At 51.7% G+C, this 19,535-nt stretch overlaps 2 protein-coding genes across 2 annotated transcripts in view; both read left to right on the plus strand.

Moving 5' to 3' along the window:
• HROB (homologous recombination factor with OB-fold) overlaps nt 1-8,531 on the plus strand; it is a gene marked incomplete at its 5' end in the record, with an annotated part of 29,048 nt that extends 20,517 nt beyond the window's left edge. Inside the window, 7 exons of the mRNA XM_081108959.1 lie at nt 1,396-1,479; nt 2,444-2,584; nt 3,162-3,270; nt 3,408-3,493; nt 3,842-3,967; nt 5,321-5,438; nt 7,801-8,531. Of these exons, the coding sequence (XP_080965085.1) occupies nt 1,396-1,479; nt 2,444-2,584; nt 3,162-3,270; nt 3,408-3,493; nt 3,842-3,967; nt 5,321-5,438; nt 7,801-7,892 (756 nt within the window). The 3' untranslated portion in view covers nt 7,893-8,531. The remainder of the gene's footprint in view (nt 1-1,395; nt 1,480-2,443; nt 2,585-3,161; nt 3,271-3,407; nt 3,494-3,841; nt 3,968-5,320; nt 5,439-7,800) is intronic.
• A 4,446-nt stretch (nt 8,532-12,977) lies between these two features.
• Nucleotides 12,978-19,325, plus strand: ASB16 (ankyrin repeat and SOCS box containing 16; the record flags this gene model as incomplete). The annotated part of the gene is made up of 5 exons (XM_081110072.1): nt 12,978-13,278; nt 15,251-15,518; nt 17,674-18,166; nt 18,516-18,629; nt 19,140-19,325. 5 exons carry the CDS (start codon nt 12,978-12,980, stop codon nt 19,323-19,325), a joined length of 1,362 nt encoding a protein of 453 aa, XP_080966198.1.
• Between the last annotated feature and the right edge of the window lie 210 nt (nt 19,326-19,535).

Genomic DNA, 19,535 nt, shown 5'->3' on the forward strand with positions numbered 1-19,535 from the left:
GGATGTTGGGGGGAAGGAGAGCAAAGGAGAGAAGCAGAGTTGCAGCACTGTCCAGTCCCAGAATATCTTCACTCCTGGGGGAGGGAAGGAAGGAAGGAAGGGGGGGGGGCGCTTCAAATCTGTGGCAGAACCAAAAGAAGTGGGAAGGAAGAATTGAATGCTTGGAAAACCACACATGATAGGGGTGCTTAAGGCTCTGAGAACTTCACAATTTTCTCTTTTAAAATATTTTTATTGATTTCCGAGAGGAAGGGAGAGGGAGAGATAGAAGTATCAATGGTGAGAGAGAATCATTGATTGCCTCCTGCACGCTCCACGCTACACTAGGGATCGAGCCCACCCCGCATATGCCCTGACCTGGAATTGAACTGTGACCTCCTGGTTCATAGGTCGGCCACTGAGCCACGCCAGCTGGTGAGAACGTCACAGTCACAGTTTTCATATGTTTGCTGAGTAACTGCTGTTTGCTAGCACTGAGAAAGGAATATTCCCTCACTTACATTTGCTAAGTTGGGCAATTTGCTTGGAACTCAGAATGCAGATTAAAATAGAAATGGTTTCTGTCCTGAGGAGCTTCTTCTAGGGGAAGAAAGAAATGCAAACAATTACACACAAAATGCACAGTGTGAGTAGAGGTCATCTCTGGGTGCTAAGAGAGACTGGGTTCCTTGGGCCTGCTGAGTGGGCTTTGGATGGACAAGCAGGTTAACTGTGTGTCAGAAGGCTGGGCTCGGGGACATTTCAGTGGGAAGGCAGGAGGAGCAGGATGCTCTCAGGGAGCCATGGGACAGTTCGCTGTGACTGGCGTGTGGGATCCACGTGGGGAAGCTGGGGCTGTACTGAGAGTTTGGATTTCAGCAGTGGTGGGGGGACAGGACCCCTCAAACTAGTCTTGAATCAGATCGTAGACCACTGGACTCCGAGGGTCTGGTCTGGTCATGGTAGGCGCACCCCTTTCCTATCATTTTAAAGGTGTTGGAGACAGTTTCTACCTGTTAGTTTCTCTTTCCTAGCACTTTAAGAGAAATCCAAGGGGGCCATATACATTCCTCCTGGCGGGAAATCTGCAGGGAAGGATTAGGTCCCGGAGAAGGGAGTTGGGGAAAGCTGTCCTTTTGCATATCACTAGCCTCTCTATTCAGGTCATCGCCCCCTTCAGGAAGCTCTGGGTTTTGCTCCTGGGCCAGCTCCATCTTCCTCACATTCCCAAAACTATCCCCAAAGCGTCTTTTTTGAGCTGCCAGTGAGGCTCCTGAGACTTTGTTAGGAGAGATGTAATATGTGTTAATTGTCCCTGATAGTTTCCTGAACTCATTATGTAACCCAGACAAGAAGCTCCACTTGTAAATAACAGCTGCTGAGCTTGCTCTCACCTCCTTCTCTCTCCCCGTGTAGTTCAGTGGGAAAAATCTGGAGGAGATCATGGTTTCCACGCCCCAGACTCCGACTCATGGTGCTCTGGCTAAATTCCGGACAGAGGTAACGAATTCTGTGCAAATGTCAACTTCTTGGGCATCATTTAAGAGTGAGGGACATCCCTGCATCTTTCAGGAGTTGAGAATCAGAGTTGATGCTGCGAGGCCTTCCCCTGGGGTCACACACGAAAGGGGAGTTGGGAAAGGCAGTTTGGGGAGGTGGCAATTTTAGTGGCATAAGGTGAAGCCTATCCTGATGCCAACCGGTGATAACCGATGCCATGAGCCAGCTTTCTTCCCCAGCTACGAGGAAAGGCCCAGCGAACGCCATCTTTTCTTGGGAGAAGCATGAATAAGTATTAGGAAATTGTATCTCAGCAACACTTCTCAGGTTGCTGAGAATTAAGCTGAGAGGGATCTGCCTTCATCTTGCCTTTCGGTAGGTGAGACTCAGCCTCCCTCCTCCCTGGCATTTTGGTCCTGCTCTGCCCTCAGACTTACTTTGCTTCTAATTCTCTATGGCAGTTTTTCTCTTTACTGCAGCTCCACAGACCAACCAGCCCATTTCAGATCCAAAGCAGTAAATACTCATCTGAATCAAAGCATTTTTTGATTAAGAGGGCTAATTGTTAAAGCCAGAGGCATCCCAAATAAAATATGACGGGTTTCAGAATGCTGAGGCACTCTGCAAGCCTATAAATGTATGTGGGGGTTCTCTAGCCTGAGACTTTTCCAGTCTGATACAAGAGACAAGCACGGATAGCCTTTTGCTTCAATATAATTAAAGTCAGGACCTGATTTAATATAAAAGAAAAGAAAGGGTGCCTCTGCTATTGTTTCTAAGTATGATGTTATTGTGATACAACAAGATTTCACCTACCATCATCTGACCTTAGAGACAGAAGACACTGTGGCCACCACCCTACAGGGAACTTGCCCTTTCTCGTCCCCCCTCCATCCTGTCTCAGCTGAGGTCTGTCGCAAGGTGGACCATTCATGCAGGCTCCCCCTCTGCTTTGTGGTGCCAGATTGTTACTAGTTCCCAGACATCCGTGGAAGAGGATTTCGGGCGAGGGCCCTGGCTGACCATGAAATCTGCTCTGGGCCTGGATGAGAGAGACCCCACCTGCTTCCTCTGTACCTACAGCATCGTCATGGTGCTGCGGAAGGTAAGGTCCTGGGTGCTGAGACCAAAAGGAAGACCTTTTTGTCTTCTTCACCAACCTGCCCTGCTCCACCTTACGAAGGGGCTTCTGTTTGCGCCCTCCTACCAGGCCTTTTTCTGAATGGCAGCATGAAGTCCCTTCAGTTATCTTTCATTCACCTACTTTTCCACTGTCATCACAGTATTGGGCGCGGGCAGAAGGAGAGAGTGCATTAGGGGCATGTCTCTGCACAGTCAGGCCCTGGATCGGGGAATAAGCACACTGCTCCCCAAAGGTCAAGGGTCACATGCAGACACATGTTAGTACATGTGCTAACATACCCTTGCCTGTGGCCTAACATGATAGAGCTCTACATAAATACATGGACATGAAAAAAGGAGGCGGGGGAGAGAAATGAAGGTCTGCCAGAGGGAGATGAAATGAGCCCTTTAAACTGCTTCTTTGCCCGCCACAAGGGAAGATCATCACCACACCTGTATTCTGTCCCCTCCCCCCGCCACCCTCCAGTTTGCCCTGGCACACTTGGGAATCTTACAACTGGGACGTGGCTGGCTCAGCAAATACCTCTCCTTGCAACCAGGCAGCCCTGAAGCAGCTTCCCAGGAACAAGGTCCCCAACATGGCAGTGATGATCAAGTCCCTGACTCGGAGCACGATGGACGCCAGTGCGGTTTTCAAGGACCCCACGGGTGAGGAGTTCGGTCCCGGGAGTGTCTCCATTTGTAGATGAGAAAATGGAAGTAGTGAGCAGCCCACTTCCCAGCCAGGGCCCAACCAGTCTCTGTGCTGCCCTTGACCCCAACCCTGATGGGCCATGCCTTTGCAGGAGAGATGCAGGGCACGGTGCATAGGCTGCTGCTGGAGACCCGCCAGAATGAGCTGAGGCCTGGCTCCGTGCTGCTGCTAAAGCAGGTATGGGAGCTGTTCGCCCCCTCCCACCCTGGAGGGGCCCCGAGCTGTCTGTGTGGCTCTTTTCCCTCCCAGTGCCAGGCAAGGAGTTGTTGGACTGGTGCTGACCCTGGCTTACTAGAGCTGAGTAAAGACACAACCCATTCTTTGGGGGTGGACGGGATGGGGTTTGTGCTGTTGGGGGAGGAGGGTGTGGTGAGTGGTTCCACTCTGACATCAGGGCTGGGGCAGGATGATTTGTGTGATCCTCGTGCAAAGACTAAGAAGGGAGAAACAGGTGGGGGCCAGGTGGCCATCTGGCAGCATCTAGTGCTGCAGCAGGGCACTGACCTTCCTCTTCCTTGACTCCAGATTGGAGTGTTTTCTCCTTCGCTCCGAAACCACTACCTCAATGTGACACCCAACAACCTGGTCCATATTTACAGCCCAGATTCTGGGGATGGGAACCTCCTCAGGTCATCTCAGCCCTTCCCCAAGGTAAGAAGAGCGGGATGGAATGGGGACTGGTAGAGCCACTTTCTGCCCGGGTCTTCTGATTTCTTCCCCTCCACCCTGAGCTGAAGAGATGCCTTTAGGGACAGGGCCATCTCTTCCTGTCCCCGATCCAGCTGCCTGCCAGATGGCACAGTAACAGGACCTAGAAGAATAGCTGGCTTCTTAGTGATCCCTGAGAGACTTGAACATTGGAGAAGCCGGAGTCACTTGAGACCTGACAAGTTGAGGGTCCATGGGTGGAGGGCAGGGTGGCCCTCAGAGAGTGACTGAGGGCCAGATCTACTGCAGGTGGCAGTGCAGAGAACAGTGAGCCACAGGTGGCCCGTCCGGTGAGCCAGCACTTGCTCTGCATCTTCCCTTTGCTGAGTGTGGGGATACCCACACAGAACTCAGGTGGGGACACCCCTTTGGGAACTGAGGGAGACTGGGCTTCCAGACGACTCTACTCCAGGCTGTGAGCAGAGCCCGGCCTTGACTTGGCACAGCGTCTCCTCTGTGGCCACTCCCACCCTTCCTGGGATCCTGGGCTGGTGTCATGGCCTGGCCCAGGGTCAGGAGACCTGGGTCATGTCCCCACTCTGCTGGCAATTTGTAATGTGACCTTGGCAAGTCCTAGCTTCTCCCCTGCTGTTGCTTCATCTATAAAACGAGTGGGTAAGAATCAGTGGCTTCTAGTCAAGTTACACCCTTAGTTCTAACTTGCAACTTCCATTTCCCTCTTTCTATTTAACCTTCCACCTCACTCCAAAAAAATCTTTATTTTTCTTTTAAATTTAAAGTCATCAATACTCACTGAAAAAAATTGAAATGGTACAGAATAAAGCAAAACATGAAATTTAACCTCTCCACTCCCATTCCCCAGAGCTAACCATGGTTAATGATTTAGTTACAAGTTTTAATTACCTGTCCATATATTAGCTAGTTTGGGGATTAACAGCTAATTCTTAATCCCAGGCTAACTCCTCAACATATTTCTGAGTAACCCCTTTACTTTCTGCTCCAGTTATATAGATTCCCTAAAATATCAGATAAAAATAGAATTAGGTTCAGGGCGCATGAGGCCATATTAAATTTTATTGACTATTTAAAAAAATAGAATTAGGAAAGAAAATCAGCCAGAAAGGTTTTTTTGTTTCTGTTTTGTGTTTTTAATTATCTGCTGTTTTGGATGTCTGGTGTTTCGGAATGGGCACGGATGACTGGCCCTTGCCACAGTCCTTCGTCCCATCTTTCCTAAGCCCCCACCTATTCCTTTGAGGTGGTCTGGGTGGAGCTAGTACTAACCAGGGGGGTTTCAGGGGCACGGGCATTGGTAACCAGATCCTGTGTCCCCAGGAGCCAGGTAGCTTCCATGGCAACCTCCAGCATGAGACTGCAAAGCCTGGGGAAGACCTCAGAGCAGCACAGAACCCAGAGGCAGGGGCATTCCCGCAAGAAGTACCCCCGGAAGCAGGTAAGACAATCAGCCCGCCCGGGAGCAGAGGAAATTCTCCTATTCCTCGTGAATTGCTTACCAAATTCTTCCGGCTGCATCTTGTTCCTCCTATTAATCTTTGGATCTTATGGAATCTTACAGAAATCAGATGTGTGCCCTCTCTGGCAAACCTGGAGGCCACAAAATAATTAACAGTGTGATAGGGGCCACATAGAGCAAGTGGAGTGTTGCCCACTGGTCACCCCCCGTTTCCAGGCCATGTACTGTTAGTCACAGGAGGAGATGGAGCCCTGACCGGTTTGGCTCAGTGGATAGAGCGTCAGCCTGCGGACTGAAGGGTCCCAGGTTCAATTCCAGTCAAGGGCATGTACCTTGGTTGTGGGCACATCCCCAGTGGGGGGTGTGCAGGAGGCAGCTGATCGTTGTTTCTCTCTCATCGATGTTTCTAACTCTCTATCCCTCTCCCTTCCTCTGTGTAAAAAATCAATAAAATATATTAAAAAAAAAAAAAAAAGGAGGAGGTGGACTGACACCATCCTTGTGCCGCCCTCGAGTCTTCTGTGGGCTGATGGCCAGACCACAGAGGCAGGTTCCCATCCTGACCAGATTCACAGTAGACCAATGGATAAGCCGCAAAGCCCACTTACTTATAGCCTATGAAGAAGTATTCCTTATACTGGAAACTTCTCTAGAAACTTGCACTCTGTCCTTGTAAGTAAGCTTGATGACAGACCAAACCATCATCAGAAGGTTTCTGGGGTCATGGAATAAGAGTGAAGACGTTGCCTGTAGGATATTGCAGCTGGTATCACATCTCCTCTGTAAGGGCAGACCTGCCAAGCAGGCAGCTGCTAGTGGTGGCTGGACAAGCTCAGAGACACAAATACTAATTCTCACTCTGCTTCCCTGTTTCCTGACTATTCATTTCATTTAACACAGTGTTTCTTCAAATAGTCATAATGTAGCTAGTGAGGGGCAACCTTTTGGTTATAATCAAATTCCAGTCCTGCTTCTCTGAGAACAATGCTGGTCACCTTAATTAAAGCGTAAGTGCCCCAAACTGACTGTCCTTCTAGCAGCAGTGTTCATTGTGTGCTCGGTGCCAGCCTGGGAGCTGGGCTCTGCAGGTGTAGCTTCCAGTCTGACTTCCTCCTACGGCTGCCTGACCCCGTCCACGAAGCGGGAGTTTCTGTTGAAACTGTGACTGTGGCATCAGGTGGAGCCTGAGTATGCTCACCCCGAGCAAGCAGTTTGACCTCTTTAAATCCTGTCCTTTCAGGTAAAGGGGATTATAACAGGAACTACCATGTGATGCCCTAGGAAGGGGTACTGTGCGGTGTGAATGAAGTGATGAGTGTAACATATGTGACTGGTACAGAGCACGCACTAAGTGTTAGCTGCTATGACTAACCATCATAGGAGCAACAGCGATTATTATCAGCTCAGTTTCCAAATTCTCATTCACAATCACCCCACCTGAGGACTAGTCAAGAACAGTTACTTTTTTAAAAAAATATATTTTTATTGATTTCAGAGAGGAAGGGAGAGGGAGAGAGATAGAAACATCAATGATGAGAGAGAATCATTGATCAGCTGCCTCCTGCACGCCCCCTACTAGGGATTGAGCCCGCAACCTAGGCATGTGCCCTTAACTGGAATCGAACCTGGGACCCTTCAGTCTGCAGGCCGATGCTCCATCCACTGAGCCATACCAGCCAGGGCAGGAACAGTTACTTTTATTCCCTACCTCCACAGAGGCACTTTGGGGGACAGGATAATATCTCCCACTCTTCAGAGGAGAAGTCAGATGAATGGACTCTGTGATTCTGAACACATCTGATGGCTTTCCCAGCCTTGTTCCTCCCTCTGTCCAGGAAGAGGGTTGCACCAGGAGACCTCGGAAGCCTTTCCGTTCAGACATTGTGCCTCTGGATGGAAATAGAGGAACCAGCCCTGGCTGGGTAACTCAGTTGGTTAGAGAGTCATCCTGATATGCCCAAGTTGCGGGTTCAGTCCCCAGTCAGCATATACAAGAATCAACCAATGAATGCGTAAATAAATGAAACAACAAATCTATGTTTCTCTCTCTTTCTCTCTCCCTACCTCTCCCTCTCTAAAATCAATCAGTAAATTTAAAATAAAATAAAATAAGGAACCACTGAGGCCCAAGGGGAGCCTTTTTCTCAGCAGGATGGGCTCCTGCCTCTTGTCATTTGTGAGCACGTGGGGAACAGAGGGACGATGGAGGTCAGGTCAGCCCTAGGCCTGTTGGCCCAGACACCACTGCCCAGGGAGAGCCACCTCCTAACTGTGCTGCCAGGTCCGGGCCCTCCTAAATGGCAAGAACCTTGGACTTGTCAATCTTCCCATCCCCCTGCAGATGACCTGGACGGACTCCTGAGTGAGCTCCCTGAGGACTTCTTCTGTGGAACCGGCACGTGGGACTGCCCGAAGGCAGGGCACCCACCATGAGCAGGCAGCCTCTGAGCGTCAGGCAAGGCTCTGGTGTCTGATCATGCCCAAGAGGAGGAAGACCAGCATGATCGGAGATTGGCAAAGCTCGGGACTTCTGTGGTTGCTCCCACCTGGATGCCTTCCCCGAGAACACCCTTGTCCCTTGGAATCTGCACTGTCGTCACTTTGGGTCTTCATGGGCATACCAGAACTCGGCCCAAGACTGGCTCTCCTGCCCTGCTGTCTGCCAAGCCCTGGGCGCATCGTTGTGCTCCTGCCAACAGGGAAGGTGTGTCCCCTCCCACCTCATCTTGACTTTGCAGGACGTTGGATCTGGTTGGTCCCTTTACTCCTTAGTCCCTGTACAGCTGAGGAGCTGGGAGGAGCCACACCACAGCCGTGGCGCTCTGTCCCTGTGGACAGGGGAGGAGCACACTCAGACTTCCCTCTGCTTTGTCTCTGGAGGCCTGTAGCTGCCCAGCTTACCTGTGTCCGAGGGTCACAGGTGCGGGGCAAGGGGCGTGGCTGTGGTATCTTGTTCTGAAATAAAGCAGCTGCCTGTTTCACCTGCCTCTCTCCTTTCCTTCCTCACTGCTCCTTGCCCTGTTCACTCTGCCAGTGGTGCTTTGACCAAGCAGAGCTAGGCTACTCGTTTTCTCTCTCTCTCTTTTTTTTTTTTTTTTTTTTTAAATATATTTTATTGATTTTTTACAGAGAGGAAGGGAGAGAGATAGAGAGTTAGAAACATCGATGAGAGAGAAACATCGATCAGCTGCCTACTGCACATCCCCCACTGGGGAAGTGCCTGCAACCCAGGTACATGCCCTTGACCGGAATCGAACCTGGGACCTTTCAGTCCGCAGGCCGATGCTCTATCCGCTGAGCCAAACCGGCTTTGGCTCTCTCTCTCTTTTTTTAATAAACTTTTTCTTTTGGACAGTTTTAGATTTATAGAAACATTGCAAAGATATTACAGGGAGTTCCCATAATACCCCACACCGTTTCTCGTCTTATTATCATGAGATATTAGTACGGTAGCTTTGTCCCCGAGAACCAGTGCTGATACATTACTATTAACTGAAGTCCATACGTTGTTCACATTTACTCCATTTTCTCCTGATGTCCTGTCTCTGTTCCGGGTTCCCACATTACATTCAGTCATCATGTCTCTTTAGGCCCGGGGTGGGGAACGTCTGGCCCTGAGGCCCTGGAAATCATTGGGTCTGGCCCTGCCAAGGCCTCAGGGGTGAGTTAATTAAATGTTTGACCAAACATAGCAGGCTGATTTTTAAGTTGATAATTCTGTATGGCCTGGGAATGATGTTATAAATATCCAAATGGCCCTTGGCAGAAGAAAGGTTCCCTACCCCTGCTCTAGGCTCTTCTTGGCTGTGGCTGTCTTAGACTTTCCTTGTTTTATGGCCTTGACAGCTTTGAGGAGAGCGGCTCGGGCATGTTATAGGGTGTAAAGCTACCCTGCTTCCTTCTCCCTCTCCGTGCTGTCCTCTTTGGAAGGCAGTCACGGTGTGCAGTCCACACACAAGGCATGAGGACTCATACTTTACCTCCTTAAGGGAAGGGTATTCGTATACATTATTTGGAATTCTTCTGCAGGAGTGATTGGCCTGTTCTCCCTCTTTTTCTTTTAAACTTGGAAAACATTTATTTTCCCACATCAGTAATCATTGATATGAGCAGCTAAATTTTATATCTCCTCAGGAAAACATGGCACTATTGAGTGTCTGTTACATCCTGTGGAGAACTTAAATCTTAGGTCACAGCGTTAAGAGTTCCTGGTTTGGGTCCCATAAGCTCTTTTTGAAATGACCTATCCCTCATTTTTTATTCATTCATTTATATCAGTATGGACTCCTGGGTATTTATTCTATGCTTTGGGTTATAACCTAATAATACTTTATTTTGTCAAGCAACTCTTGGTCACTGTAGCTTCTCTATACCACCTTTTTTCTTTTTAAATATATTTTATTGATTTTTTCACAGAGAGGAAGGGAGAGAGATAGAGTTAGAAACATCGATGAGAGAGAAACATTGATCAGCTGCCTCCCGCACACTCCCCACTGGGCATGTGCCCGCAACCAAGGTACATGCCCCCGACCAGAATCGAACCTGGGACCCTTGAGTCCGCAGGCCAATGCTCCATTCACTGAGCCAAACCGGCTAGGACTGTACCACCTGTCAGACCAGAGCTGCGCAGGGCCACGGGTGCGTGTAAAGGCCTAATGGTACCAAGTTGCCAACTTTGTTTTCTTTTCCTGGAAAAAAGGGAAGAAAGGATGATTCTCTCAACTCATGGAAGAGGGGGTGTGGGTTAAAGACCCCACTTTGGCCCGGCCAGTGTGGCTCAGTAGTTGACCATCATGCCCAGGTTGTGGGCTCGATCCCCAGTAGGGGGTGTGCAGGAGGCAGCTAATCAACGATTCTCTCTTATCATTGATGTTTCTATCGCCCTCTCTGAAATCAATAAAAATATATATTTTTAAAAAATACCTCAGTTTGACCACCAGCCTCCCCTGTTGCCACCTGCCTCCACTAAGCAGCTGAGCCAGGGACCTCTCATATGCTCGGAGCTGTTCTGGGGGGAGGTGTTAATCTCCCTTTCTCCTAAGGGGCTGATCCCATGGATCCCCCCTCAAGCCTGAAGTGAACAAGTGCTTTAAGAACTCCGTGCTCAGCTAGCTGCTGGTTGCAGTGGGGCCCTGTTCTGGAAGGCTTTTGTGTTCTAAGCCCAGGAGCAAGAAAGGACTAATCCGCCAGCACCCTTGCCCCTTCGCACTCCCATTTGGTCCTCCTACCTGCACATCTTTCTCTTCTACCCACTGCTAACTCCCCAGCTCTGCCTTTGTAGCTTAGATCTGTGGCCTTCATGCACCTAAACTACCCCCTACCCCTGGCTGCAGTGCCCTTCCCCATTCAGCCCCCTACCGCTCACAGTCCTGGCTGATGTCCTGGTTTCTCTGGATGCGCTTCATCTCCCCACAGGCTCTGAGCTCTGAGAAGGCAGGCTGGGTGTCCCATCACCTGGCACTGCTCCTGCCAGTAGAACTGGGCTCCCTTTGAGCTCATGTGTGGGTTGAAGTATAGGTCTCGGGAAGTTAACCTTAAGGACAGTTTTTCGGCCCTTAGGAAGTTAAGGCGAAAGACAGGAGACAGAACACATGGTGTCTCTGGGGACTGAGCTGCAGCCAGAGCACCTCCAGGCCTGTGTGACAAGAAGGTTACAGAGAGGCTGGGAAGGTCTGCACAATCGTGGGCCCACAGGCCATGACTGTTGTGCACCTCGCAAGGGAGGGGACGCCCACCCCACCTTGGCCCCTCTTGGCCCCACCTGGCCTTGCCAACTCCCAACCCTGGGAACCCAGCTGTGGGTGCTCAGTCCAGGCCGTTGGTGGGGCAATTAAAACACTGAATGGGTTCCAACAGGGTTAATCACTGCTGTGTTTATAGAGGCGTCTTTCTCTGAGGCTCGCTAAGCCCTCGGGTGCATGATCTCATCCCTCCTCTGGGATCCCTCACTCTGGAATACCACCAAGAAGCTGGGGCCAGAGTGGGTGAACAGCAGGGTAAAGGCAGTGCCGGAAACAGCCCGGCTGCTGCCACCCACTTGGGCAGGCTGATGAGTGTTTGCTCTGGCAGAGAACAGGGGCCCTCAGTCAATGCACTACACATAAGGGGCCAGCCTGCTATGTGCCAAGTGCCCCTAAACACCATGTCAAGACCTACTGTGTGCCAGGCCCTGCTGGGACCAGAAACCTAACTGAATAAATTCCGAGCCTCCTCTGGAGCCCACATCCAGCACGGCAGACGGGCGTCTACAGTGCACGGGGACAGGTGCTTTACAAAGTGCATGGGTTGGGAGTGGCTGGAACCGGAGGAGTGGGGGACCTGGCGCTGCTGCAGAGATGTCCCCCAGAGCAGGTGACCTTTGAGCTGGACTTTAAGGAAAGAGCCAGAAGAGAATTCCAGGAAGAGGGAACGTCAGGGAAGGGTGAGGAGCAGGATGCCATGTGGAGTGAAGCCAAACGAAGGAGCAGGGGCTCAGTTGGAGAGGGGAGGTGTTGGAAGTCAGCAGAAGTTTTCAAGCTAGGAATGAACCGTGTTAGTTAGTTCCTTCCATCCAGGCAGTGAGGCAGAGGGGTGGTGGCCAGAGGGAGACACAGCTGGTAGCAGGCTGGGCTGGCCCAGGGTAAAGACATCGAGATGGTGATTGACAATGTGGGGACGGGAGCTGGAACTCCCTTGTGTGAGGGGACCAGGGAGAGGAAGTCAGAGATGACTGAGCAAGGGCTGCTGCCGAACCAGGGAGGGGAGGCCGCGCAGGGGCAGAGGAGCCGGGAGGAGCCTGCAGGGCTGAGGAGGCAGCCAGGGCAGGTTGGGGCTAGGCCAGCCCGCCTGCAGCTGCGCTTCTGAGGAGCCCTTCCCATGCAGGGACTGGCGTCCCTCCTGCATCAGCCAATGTTATTTCACGGCCTCAGTCCGCCCCCTAGAGGCTCCGGGAAGCAGAGCCCTTTCTCCTGAGAGTGAATAGGCTCCTGGCTTAAAGGTCTCATTGGCCTGGAGCCCCCAGAGTTGCAAGGTCAAGCCCTTGGCCCTTAGGCAGCCATGTGAGCCCCTTCAGGAGCTGGGGTGGGGTGGGGTGGGGTGGGGTGGGGGGACTCACTGAAGGTAGTTTCTATAGACCATGTTGTCCCTGCTACGAGGGTGGGGAGAGGCTCACAACTGTCTTCGCCGTCACCTCCGACCTTGCCAACCCAAGGTGCTCACTCCTAGGAGATGGGAGGATGTGGACCCCGGGGGGCAGGGATGGCCTTGTTTGAGGGCCTGCTGCCCAATGGGAGGGTATCAGCAGGGGCAGGGGCAGGGGCTGGCCCTACCCCTGGGCAGGTGAGGGGTTGGCCCAACACCTCTGCACCAGGATCAGGACTCTGGGCAAACTGTGTTTACCAGTGATCCGAGGGCCTATTTATAGTCTCAGCTGCTGCTCTCTCTGGGCCACGGGGGAGGGGCAGGGTGGCTCCTCACAGCAAGGGTGGTAGTCACTGGGCTCTGCCCACCTGCCGCTAACCAGGCCCCGGGCCCCTTCCTATGGCAGAAGGGACCTCCCCCTTTACCTCCGCCACGCTGCGCTCCCTCCGCCTGCAGCGGGAGTGGCTGGAGTGGGAGGACAGGCGCAGGGCAGCAGCCCAGCTCTGCCGGAGCCAAAGGTGCCCCCCAAGTTCTCTGGCCCGACTCACTAGGCCTCGCCGCTCCTGCCGAGACCCAGCGGTCCAGAATGCCCTGTTCTCCGGCAACCTGCAGCAGGTCCAAGCCCTGTTCCGAGACGAAGATGCCGCCAACATGATTGTGGAGACTGAGAGCAACCAGCTGGCCTGGTCGCCTGAACAGGGTAGGGAGCAGCAGGTGTGGGCAGAAGAGGGAAGAGGGAAGAGGTGGGGGTGGGGAGAGGGGGGAGCGTCTCAGCCCCAACCCCTCCCTCCAGACCATGAACTCTGCTATCCTTTCCCACTGCCCGTTCCAGTTCCCTGCTAAACAGCGATGAGGCATGGTTAGTGGTTTGTATGTTTATCAAAATTAGTTATATTAACATATCAATTACATAAGAATACAATTATATTCTTATGCAATTTTTATGAATATATAGTCACACACGAATATTTTTCTTCCACAGAATGAAATTATAATCCACATGCTATTTTTAACCTGATGTTTTCATATAACATGTCAATAACCATAAGTCAACATAATATGTTACATAGGGGCATAAATTCTCCTGTATGGAGATACCATGATTTATATTAACTAGCCCCCGAATAGATTGGAGAGATTGGGTTCCTTTTAAAAATATATGTTTTTAATGATTTTTAAAAATATGTTTTATTGACTTCAGAGAGGAAGAGAGAGGGAGAGAGAGAAAGAAACATCAATGATGAGAGAGAATCACTGATTGGCTGCCTCCTGCATGTCCCCTACTGGGGACTGAGCCCACAACCAGGATTGAACAGTGACCTCCGGTTGATAGGTCAATGCTTAACCACTGGGCCACACCAGCCGGCTGGGCTCCTTTTTGTAAAGACTTTCTAAATAGCAATATGATGAACATCTTTGTGTACTTGCCAGCTGATTTTCAAACTAGATCAGGATCTATTCTGACCAGGGGGTTTGTCCCCTGTAAACCAAATACCTCAATTGAAATTGTCCTGTTTGAGTGACAAGAGATTGCCTCCATCCTGGCCGGGTAGCTCAGTTGGTTAGAGCCTCAGCCCCATATGCCAATATTTTGGGTTCAATCCCCGGTCAGGGCACATACAAGAATAAACCAATGAATGCATAAATAAATGGAACAACAAATTGATGTTTCTCTCAAGAAAGAAGGAAAGAAAGAAAGGAAGGAAGGAAGGAAGGAAGGAAGGAAGGAAGGAAGGAAGGAAGGAAGGTGAAATAAAAAAAAAGAGATTGCCTCCAACCCCACCCATGGATTTGGGGTTCAAAATCCTTGGTGAGCATATGTTCTCACAGTCACCACAGGCTCCAAATTCCTGTTTGGCTTCAACTAATAGAGATGTGACCCTGCCCAGGGCATCCCTGTCTCATCCTGTAGCATGTCCATCATCCCTCAAATGGCACTTGGCCTTATTTAAATTCTAATAATAAATAAGGCATGCTTTATCCAAGCGTTGGGAAACCCAGGACTTACTTCACCATAATCCATAATAACTTACTGATGGGTATTAGGCATCTATGCCCTTTAGACAAGTCCTTGGCCATTTCTACAATTTGGATCCAACACCAGTCCCATGAACAAACTCTCTCCACACTCTTCCTTTCCCCATCCCCACCTTTCACTCTCCCCTCTCCCTCCCCCTTTGCTTCTACCCTCACTTTCATCTCCCCACTCCCACCCCAGAAGTGTCCCAGAACTCCAAACTCGTGGCTCCTTCAGCTCGGCTCACTGGCCACTCCTAGGCTCAGCTCCAGGACCTCCTGTTCATAACTCCCCCCATCCCCAACGCCAGAGCCCCAAGTGAACCAAAAGAGGCAAGAACTCCATCAGCAGCTCAAAGACCCAGATCTTCCCTTCACAGAACTCACCCTCCTTAGTGGCCCTTATGGTTTTAAAGAGCAATTAATTTTTTTCTATGACACACATACTCTGCTTTGTTACAAACTGACAAATTGTTCTAAAAGGCTGTTCTGATTTACTCCCAAATCAGGGCTTGAGTGAACCCCTCTCCACAGGTACAACCTGGCACAGAGCTTGTGCTCAGCCAGGGGTAGAGCAGGAAAACTAGCATCAGCTGTTCACTACCGCCTGCCCTGCTTCCAGGTCTCACCCCCCCCCATATGTCTGCTCTCCACAGGGTTCTGGGTACTGACCCCCAAGACCAAGCAGACAGTGCCCCTCACTATTGCTGCGGCCCGAGGCTATACCGACTGTGCCCGCCACCTCATCCGGCAGGGAGCTGAGCTGGATGCCCGGGTTGGGGGCCGGGCTGCCTTGCACGAGGCATGTGCCCAAGCCCACTCGGACTGTGTGCGGCTGCTGCTGACCTTCGGTGCCAAAGCCAATGTGTTGTCTGAGGAAGGCACAACCCCCTTGCACCTCTGTACAGCGCCTGAGTCCTTACAGTAGGTGCTCAGGGTTTGGGACGGTTTGGGGAGGGTGTGTGTGTTTGTGAGTGTGTGTGTGAAGCTCACGGCCTGGAAAAAGGGGAAGCACCTCACATACGTATGTCCTCACAACCACCTGGGAGACAGGTCTCATTCTACAGATGAGAAAACGGAGCCTCCAAAAGGTTTAGCGATTTGTCCAAGATCGCATCAGCTAAGCCCTGAAGGCAAACGCCCTGTTGCTTTTTGGGACAACCCTGTTCCAACTGCAGTCTCTTATTCCTTGTGAACCCACTGTAGCCAAATTCCGAGCTGTTTTGAGGTAGGCATCAAGAAAGATCTAGCCCTGGCCAGTTTTGCTAAGTGGGTAGGGCATCGGCCTGTGGACTGAAGGGTCCCAGATTCAATTCCAGTCAAGGGCACATGCCCGGGTTGTGGGCTCGATCTCCAGTTGGGGGCATGCAGGAGGCAGCTGATCAATGATTCTCATCATTGATGTTTCTATCTCTCTCTCTCCCTCTCCCTTCCTGTCTGAAATTAATTTAAAAAAAAAAAAAGACTCAAGGGCTCCTAAGAGACACTCCATGGCCCACATGCTGGGAACCTCTCTCTTGCTTAGCTCTAGATCAGTGATGGATCCAGAGTGATCTAAATTTTCCAGCTCTTTCTTGAGTTCTTATGGGCACGTGGTACACTTTCCAGCAGACTTTATCCTTTAAAAAGAAGTGAAAATAGTTTCACTTACTGAAATCCTACTGCGTGAGCTTTTCAGTGTTATTTAAATTTAGTATTTGGAAACAAAATTTAGCCCATGATTAAATTTACCGAGGAAATAAATTCAGTAGTTATGGGTGACTGGCTGCTACTCAACTCTTGGCCACTGAGCAAAGTGCCTACTGAGCATGCGCACTGACGGAGAGCTGAAATCCGGGGGAAGGACACTTGGTCATCAGGGTTTCATTGGAGTTGATGGACCTGCTCCCGAGTTCCAGTGGCTTCCTTCCATTCAGGCTTTTTAATTCCAAATTACTCTTAGTGTAGTTTCATCATTAATTTTGTTTGTTGTGTATTTGGTTTACCCCAGGGTGGTTAATGATGAATATTTGCCTGTACGGTGTTCTGGCCTATAATTTTTTCCAGGAACTAGAAGACTGAAAAATGTGTGCTTCCTAAAATCTTCTTTTTGTTGTTTGGTTCTGTTTGTTTGTTTTTAAATATATTTTCATTGATTTCAGAGAGGAAGGGAGAGGGAGAGAGAGATAGAAACATCAATGATGAGAGAGAATCATTGATCAGCTGCCTTTGCACACCCTACACTGGGGATCAAGCCCACAACCTAGGCATGTGCCCTGACCGGGAATCAAACCATGACCACCTGGTTTATAGGTTGACACTTAACCATTGAGCCACACAGGCTGGACTAGCAGTGGTTCTCAACCTTCCTAATGCCGCGACCCTTTAATACAGTTCCTCATGTTGTGGTGACCCCCAACCATAAAATTATTTTCGTTGCTACTTCATAACTGTAATTTTGCTACTGTTATGAATCATAATGTAAATATCTGATATGCAGGATGTATTTTCAGGGGTCGCGACCCACAGGTTGAGAACCACTGCTTAGAGGAAAGTGGGGGGTCCCCAAGTGCCTTCTTTTGTTGGAGTGGGTGTGGCTGGTCTGGAAGCGTGGTCTTCAGTTTGGGAGGCAGGAAGAAAATATTAGGATTTCTACTTTTTCTTTTGGACTCACACTCATTAATTTTCTGCGTTTCGTAGTGTACACAGTTGTGGGTTTTCCATTTTGTGTATGTGTGCTATACACTCACAAATGACTCAGAACCAGGCCTTGAGCTCCCAGTGGGACTGGGGAGCCAGGTTAGACTTGGAGGGACTGAGGCAGTGAGTACCAGATCCCAGGTAGCCACTAGCGTGCTGTGTCCTTGGCTGCACTGAGTTCTTTCTGGGCTGGTTTTTCACATGAAGATGCGCCTGGTGACTTCCATGGGCCTTCCAGCTCTCCCGTCCGTCAGGGGCCTCCTGTGAGTCTGACGGTGGACACCAGGTTCGCCTTCAGGTGCAGGGGGTGGAAGAAAGGGGGTAAGGGATAACAGAGGGGTTCTCAGGCCAGGCCTTGGCCCCTCAGGATTTGCCGTGGTGCCTTGTGCCCTGCCCCCAGGTGCGCCAAGCTGCTGCTGGAGGCAGGAGCTACTGTCAACATGGCTGCGAGGGACAGCGAGATGACACCCCTGCACGTGGCGGCGGCCCGCGGCCTGGAGGAGCACGTGGCTCTCTACTTGGCGCATGGAGCCAACGTGGGGCTGCGCACCAGCCAGGGGGAGACAGCGCTGAACGCTGCCTGCGCGGGGGCCGAGGGCCCCGGCAATGGCCGGAGCCACCAGGCTGTGGCGCGCCAGCTCCTGGAAGCTGGGGCTGATGCCCGGGCGGCCGGGCGCAAGCGCCACACACCCCTGCACAACGCCTGTGCCAACGGCTGCGGGGCCCTGGCCGAGCTCCTGCTGCGCCACGGGGCCCGCGCTGGAGTCTCCAACGCAGCGGGCCACACGCCCATGGACTGCGTGCTGCAGGCGGTCCAGGACACCCCCAACTGGGAGCCCGAGGTCCTCTTTGGGGCACTGCTGGACTACGGGGCCCAGCCAGTGCACCCTGAGGTGCGTAGGGAGAGCCTGTGAAGGGAGGGTCCAGTTGGGTGGGGGGGTTGTGCCTGTGGAATTGCCCCACGCAGCGGAAGAGAGGGGGCCAAGAGACTGCGAGCCCACCTTTTGTGGCCAGAGGTCTGTCCCCATCTTGGAAAAGACCAGTGGGGGCTATGGGGGAAGTTATGCAAAGGAGAAAAGAGGTCCCAAGGAAGCTAGCCAGGAGGTGGTGGAGCAACCTTGAAGGCAAGGTGAACTGCGCATGGGAAAGTACGAGGAGAGACTCCCACCATAGTCTCTGGATTTGGATCTGCCCCTAGTTGGGAGAGGCAGGGTGCCCCTGAGACCCTCTTTTGATTCCTAGATGCTGAAACACTGTGCCAACCTCCCTCGGGCACTAGAAGTCCTACTTAATGCCTACCCTTGTGTTCCATCCTGTGACACCTGGGTGGAGGCAGTACTCCCAGAGCTGTGGCAGGTACGTCCACCCCAGGGGCACAGATCCATCCTGGACTCGGGGTGTGGGGGGAGATGGAAAGAAAGGTTGGGCCCTAGGCCTAGCCCTCCAGAATGGGCTTCCCGGAGGGAGGGTCAGGAGGGCCCCTGGGCTGGAGGAGGACAGGCAGAGTGAAACCCCTGAATTCTAGGTTCCCTCTATCCCCTAGCAGCTCAGAGCAACCTCTCATTCCACACCCCTCTCCAGCCCCTCTCTTACCTGCATCAGCACAGACATTGCTTAGGCATCTCTGACTCAGTGTGCACCGTGCCAGCATCTTTGGGGTGGGGATGGGTGCAGACAGGACTCTGCAGTGTGGTCCCAACTCCCATGATCCCTGCAGGGCCTCTCTGGCTCTGAATCTGAGTCCTTCAGGATGCATCAAATTTTACATGTTGCAAAATCCTAGAGCCCTACCACTACGTAGCCCCCAGTTGGAAGGGCAGAATTAAGGGTATTGGGCTATCTGACCCTGTTCCACTCCTGGCCTAGGAGCATGAAGCCTTCTACAGCTCGGCCCTGGCCATGGTGAACCAGCCGAGGCGGCTGCAGCACCTGGCCCGGCTGGCTGTGCGTGCTCAGTTGGGCAACCGCTGCCGACAGGCTGCCGACCGCCTCCCGCTGCCCCAGCTCCTCAGGGACTACCTGCTGCTGCGTGTGGAGGGGCGCATCCAGTGAGCACCAGGCCAGGCTGCCCCCACAGCTTGTCCTGCTTTCTCCGTCCATCTTACTCCCCCCGCCCCAACCCTGGACGACCAGACCCTGGGCCTCTGTTTATACTCCACCCCCCTCCACTGACTCCTGACCAGCCTTACCTGAGCTTCAGCTCCTCTCTTTGAGGGGAAGGTCTGCAGACTCAGGCCTCAGCCATCTCATCCTCTTTGCCTA

The sequence above is a fragment of the Myotis nattereri genome (assembly GCF_964212035.1).
Source record: "Myotis nattereri genome assembly, chromosome: 16".
In the NCBI taxonomy this organism is placed as follows: Eukaryota; Metazoa; Chordata; class Mammalia; order Chiroptera; family Vespertilionidae; genus Myotis; species Myotis nattereri.